This window comes from Grampus griseus (assembly GCF_964374135.1).
Source record: "Grampus griseus genome assembly, chromosome: 8".
Taxonomy (NCBI): Eukaryota; Metazoa; Chordata; class Mammalia; order Artiodactyla; family Delphinidae; genus Grampus; species Grampus griseus.
In genome coordinates this window covers 18,917,021-18,922,626 of record NC_139002.1, presented here as the reverse complement: position 1 = coordinate 18,922,626, position 5,606 = coordinate 18,917,021, and the positions used below count along the sequence as shown (strand labels likewise).

The 5,606-nt window shown below is 46.0% G+C and overlaps 1 protein-coding gene across 1 annotated transcript; it reads right to left on the bottom strand.

Moving 5' to 3' along the window:
- Window positions 1-621: 621 nt before the first annotated feature.
- LOC309826888 (thyroid hormone receptor-associated protein 3-like) lies at window positions 622-4,962 on the bottom strand. The gene is made up of 2 exons (XM_082661297.1): window positions 4,927-4,962; window positions 622-4,877 (listed from the first exon to the last, which is right to left on the bottom strand). The coding sequence occupies exon 2, from the start codon at window positions 4,844-4,846 to the stop codon at window positions 1,970-1,972; it is 2,877 nt and encodes a 958-aa protein (XP_082517423.1). The 5' UTR covers window positions 4,847-4,877; window positions 4,927-4,962; the 3' UTR covers window positions 622-1,969.
- Window positions 4,963-5,606: the final 644 nt, after the last annotated feature.

Sequence of the window (5,606 nt, the reverse complement as noted above, 5' to 3'; positions counted from 1 at the left end):
TTTTTAGCTTTTTAAGGAACCTCAATTTACATTCCCACCAACAGTGCAAGAGGGTTCCCTTTTCTCCACACCCTTTCCAGCATTTATTGTTTGTAGATTTTTTGATGATGGCCATTCTGACTGGTGTGAAATGATACCTCACAGTAGTTTTGATTTGCATTTCTCTAATGATTAGTGATGTTCAGCATCCTTTCAAGTGTTTGTTGGCAATCTGTATATCTTCTTTGGAGAAATGTCTATTTAGGTCTTCTGCCCATTTTGGGATTGGGTTTTTTTTTTTTTTTTTTTTTGATATTGAGCTGCATGAGCTGCTTGTAAATTTTGGAGATTAATCCTTTGTCAGTTGCTTCATTAGCAAATATTTTCTCCCATTCTGAGGGTTGTCTTTTAGTCTTGTTAACGTTTTCCTTTGCTGTGCAAAAGCTTTTAAGTTTCATTAGGTCCCATTTGTTTATTTTTATTTTCATTTCTCTAGGAGGTGGGTCAAAAAGGATCTTGCCGTGATTTATGTCATAGAGTGTTCTGCCTATGTTTTCCTCTAAGAGTTTGATAGTGTCTGGCCTTACATTTAGGTCTTTAATCCATCTTTTTTTTTTTTTTTTTTTTTTTTACATCTGCCACTTCATTTATTTTTTTATTTGCAGGAGGAGTTGAAACAAATTTTAAGGGTATTTTCATTTTTTTTTTCCCTAAACATGAATCATTCAAGTAAAACCAACTTAACTATAGAAATGTAGCAAAGTAAGGGGAAAGTAGCATAACAACCCAAGAGGCAAAGGTTGGAGGGGGGGAAGAGGTGGGTGCAGTCCGCATATAACATATGCATAAATGCCATATGATTCACCTGCTCAGGACCGCCTCCCCAGAAGGCAAGCACAAGGACCCATTTTAAGAGGATGTTTTCCCCCCAAACATCTGAGAATGTTTCAACTTAAAGCTTAAGGTTAAAAAAAGAAAAAGGAAAAGAAAAAAACAAAACAAAAAACCCCCACAAACCACCCAGCCATAACCACCTTCCTTAATCGATCATAGGAGTTTCTTTTCATTTTATAAAAAGATTAATAAAAAATATTGAAAAAATTATTTTCTCATCTTATATTTGTAAAGATAATAGAAGTCAGAAGTTTCTTAGAAAACAGACCAGAAACTGCCACATCCAGTTTCCACCCCTGTTGCTGAGAGGATCAGCACGACTAGAAAGTTTGGGATACTGGAGCTGCTGGTAGAGAAGGGGAAGCCCAGCCCAGAAGAAATCAGAAAATATTGGGGGGGAGGGGAGGTGCGCACATGGGGTGTGGTTAGGAACACCACCATGTGATACATGGCTGCGCAGAAAAGGGGAACACAAGGTGGTCAGAAAGGCCTTGAACTCCTCCTCGACATACAAAACCAACTTTTACAAAGATCCAAGCAGTTTGGTCCCAAACTGAGGTGAACACTTCAATGTTTATTCACATGCTTTGTTTTCTCTTTTAAGAATCAAAGTTGCCCAAATTAAATCTTTCCGCTAATGTTACTATATATGCCTAAAAAAAAGGGGGGGGCTTTTAAAATCAGGATAAGGGAGAAGAGATTGAAAATCATCAAATTAGTCCTCTTAGCTCCAAATGAAATGAAATGAAGAATAAAACTGTTGGTTTCTAATAGGGAACAAACCAAAATCCAAGTATCGCTCTGCCCTCCCTACCCCAGCCCCACCCCACACAGCAACAAATGAGAACCACACAGCTAAAGCCCAACATGGTGTGTTCTGCTCAAGAGCTGGGCCTGACCCCAGGCCCCACAGCCGGCTGCCTCTGGCGGGACACAGCGCCAGGGATGCTTTCGGCTGTAGTAGGAGTTCTGCATGGCTGGTGGGGGGTAGGGGTGGGATTTTCAGAATCTTCTCGAGGCTCCTCTGTTTAGCTCCTCACCAGCCATCTTCCCAGCGCCTCTCTCCCTTGGGCAGGGGCTCCCATCAAGGTGGCCTCTACTCAGCTGTAGGCTGTAAATTGTCCTTCTCTTCTCGGTTCTCTGTCCCACTCTCGTCGTCTTCGATCTCCCCTTCCTCCCCACTGAACTTGTCGTGGGCCCATTTGGGGCTGGTGCTGGATTTCCAGAACATGAACCGGCCCTGACCCCGAGGAAAGGCTCCTCGGCCCCGGCCCCAGCTCACCCACTTCTCACTGCCTTCACCTTCACGGTCATCATGCAAGTAATACTTCTTGCTTTTGGGTGTGTACTCGGGGTCCCATTCCTCCTCACGGTTTCTCTTTTGAAAATCGTTGTTGCTGCTGCTGCTGTTGTTACCAGAGTAGTTGCCTCTGCCCCAGCCTCTTCCTCTGGCTCGAAATTGAAAGGTCCCTCGAGCTCTGCCTCCTCTGTCACTTGGACCCACAAAGTCTTTGGTCCCCAGTCTTGATTTGTCAAAGCCCGTGGTACTCTCCTCTCTCTCCTCTGTCTCTTCAGTGTACTCTTCCGCTTTGTAGGAGTGGGATGACTGGGAGGAAGAGGATGATGACCTGGACCGGTCTCGTGCTCTCCGGTGCTTCTTCTGCTTCTTTGATCCTTTATGAGTTTTCTCTGTTTTCTCAGCTGATCTTTCCCTCGAGTGGCTTGAGTCTCGGGAATCCACTGACTCTCTTGATTTACCTCGTTTAAGATCTCTCTCTTTATGTTTTTTACGACGTTCGATATCAAGGCGGAGATCAACAGGATCATCTTTGTATTTTCCCTCAGCCTTGTAGCCAGGTTCCCGGGGACTTTTCATTTCGTCATGAGCCAAACCATGTTTTCTGAATGTACTGGGGGAAATGTCTATCCTCCTGTGAATCTCTGGGCTTTTCTTGTTTTTAGCTGCCTCCTGCTCGGTTCCTCTCTTTAGGTATTTAGTAAAGCGTTCATGCAATGTCATTCCCGAGGACCCAAAGTGATGCTCTTTAACATGGTGAACGATGGTCACTATATGCTGGGCAAACAGTTCTGAAGGGCTCCGCTGAGACTGAGCTGACTGTATGTGCTGGAAAATGGATCGAAATTCCTGTTCCTTTTTGTTGCTATGAACTAGATCCCGACAAAGCTTTCGTTCCTGAGCCAATAAGCCACTGGGTCTGGCAAGGTCCTCATCAAAAGAGTCCATCCGGACATTGACCTGGGCCTCTCGAGTAATGGAAAAGGAAGACTTCCCCGTGGAAAAGTCTCCTTTGGCTCCTAGCTTCTCTCGGCTCTCAGAGGTCTTTCTCGGGGGAGGTGATGAGCTTTTCTCCTGGACTGCTTTGTAAGCAGTCACTCGGAAATTTTTTTCAGGCACAAATCCCCTGTGCCCACTTTCGGTTCTCTTGGGTCCTCCCCGATCCTCCTTTTTGGATCTCTCTGAGAAAGACTCTTCCTCCAACTCCTCCGTTTTTCTTTGCTTTTCCTTCCCTGGCGGTGCGTACATCAGGCCCTCCCATTTGCCTGACTTTTCCTCCTCCTGGTTTTTGTTTGCACCTGCTACAACTTTCGACATGAATTTGGGTTCATCATCAAACTCAGATTCCTTCCTTCCTTTACCCTTGTCTTTATCTTGATCATCCATCTCCTCCTTGTGGAAGTCAGCCATCTTCTTCTCAAAGTCATCTCGGAGCTTATACCTTTTAGGAGACTGGCTACCCCGGAAAGGCTTCTCAGTATCAGTTTTGGGAGCAAATGGATCAGATTTCATTTTTGTATCACCCAAGCCCGCATCAGAGAAGCTCCCTTTCTCTTTCATTTTCTCTTTATCAGTATTTGTTTGTTTCTGTTCCTTATCCTTTCCATTCTCTGTCTTCTGCTCATCTAGATACCTCTTTGTATAGGCTGCTCTGCCTGGAGCAGCAGCCTCCTCTTTCTGAGATGAGCCATATGTGGAGCCAGTTGCTGGTGGACTCTTACCCATGGGGCTCTTTTTGGATGGACTCAAGGACCCCGAGCCATGGTCAAACTGACCTTGGTGTGCCCCAGCCTGGTACCCAGCACCACTCTGCAGAGCTGAGCCCATCTGGGATGTGCTGGAAAGCGGAGGGCTAGGTTTGGGCACAGGGCTAGGACGAGGTGACCGCCTCCTCACCACCACAGACTGGAGGGGGCTTTTGAGAGCCGGGCTTCGCTCCCGAGGACTCAGCTCAGACACGGCTGAGGCCCGTGACGCAGAACCAGCACTGTATGTGGTGGCATCTGGCCATGGCTTTGAGCTCTCAGATGCTTTTGTGTCTTGAGAGGTGCCTCCAGAGAACGGCTGCTCCTTGGCCTCATCTCCCTGGTTATCCCCGGCAGCCTGAGACGGCCGGCTATCCTTGGAAGAAGACTTTTTCTCCTTTGCAGACTTGCGCTTAGAAGATTCAACTCGGCTGTGGTTGGAGGAAGAACGAGAGGATGAGGAACGCCTTGACCTGTCAGAGGAAGACTTATCGGAGTTTCTAGAATGGCTCCTGGACCTTGGTGAAGGGGACCTTCTCTTTGGGGACCGGGATCGGGAACGGCCCCGACGAGGACTGTATGCCTGCCGGTAATTCTGCCAATTTGAGCGGTAGTTTCCATAGCCTCCTCGGTTATACTGGCCCCATGGATAAAAGCCTCTGTTGCGCCCACGGAAATAATAGGGCCTTCTATAGCCTCTGTTGTGACCTCGGAAATCCCGATTCTGATATACTCTTGGGTGATTTCTCTCTCTGTTATGAGCTGGAGAATATGATCTGGAACGAGACCTAGAACTCAGCCTGCGTTTCCTTGAACGAGAGACAGACCGACTTCTGGACCGAGACTTCGAAAACGAACGAGAACGAGATCTTGATGCAGATCTTGATCGAGAAGAGCGAGATCCAGACTTAGATTTGTTTGTTTTTGACATCTCTAAAGAGAGGGTCGCTTTTCAATTACACCTTATTTGAACAATGATTCGACTTGCACCAGACCCCAAACAGACACTACCTCAAAGAATACTGGCAGTGCCGCGCTGGCTTCTCCAATTTACAAAGTCAGGATACAACTCTTATTCAGGCAGAACACATGCCAATTACCACTGGAACACAAGTCGGCCTCACCTCCAGCGCAAGAGAAATGAAAGTGGGCGCACCAATGTTCCCGTGGGTGATAAATTTGGACTATGCCTCCTCTGGCCACAAGGCAGAAAAGAACGGAAGAGGCACCAACATTTACTGAGTGTCAGCCACATGCGCCCTAGAAGAAGACAGATCCAGGCCAATCCTTTAATCCATCTTGAGTTTATTTTTGTGTATGGTGTTAGGGAGTGTTCTAATTTCATTCTTTTACATGTAGCTATCCAGTTTTCCCAGCACCATTTACTGAAGAGGCTGTCTTTTCTCCATTTATATTCTTGCCTCCTTTATCAAAGATAAGGTGACCATATGTGAGTGGGTTTATCTCTGGGCTTTCTAACCTGTTCCATTGATCTATATTTCTGTTTTTGTTCCAGTACCATACTGCCTTGATTACTGTAGCTTTGTAGTATAGTCTGAAGTCAGGGAGCCTGATTCCTCCAGCTCCATTCTTTTTTCTCAAGATTGCTTTGGCTATTCGGGGTCTTTGGTATTTCCATACAAATTGTGAAATATTTTGTTCTAGCTCTGTGAAAAATGCCATTGGTAGTT

Excerpts from the sequence above, each read along its gene's own strand:
- LOC309826888 (XM_082661297.1), bottom strand. The coding sequence starts at position 4,846 with ATGTCAAAAACAAACAAATCTAAGTCTGGATCTCGCTCTTCTCGATCA.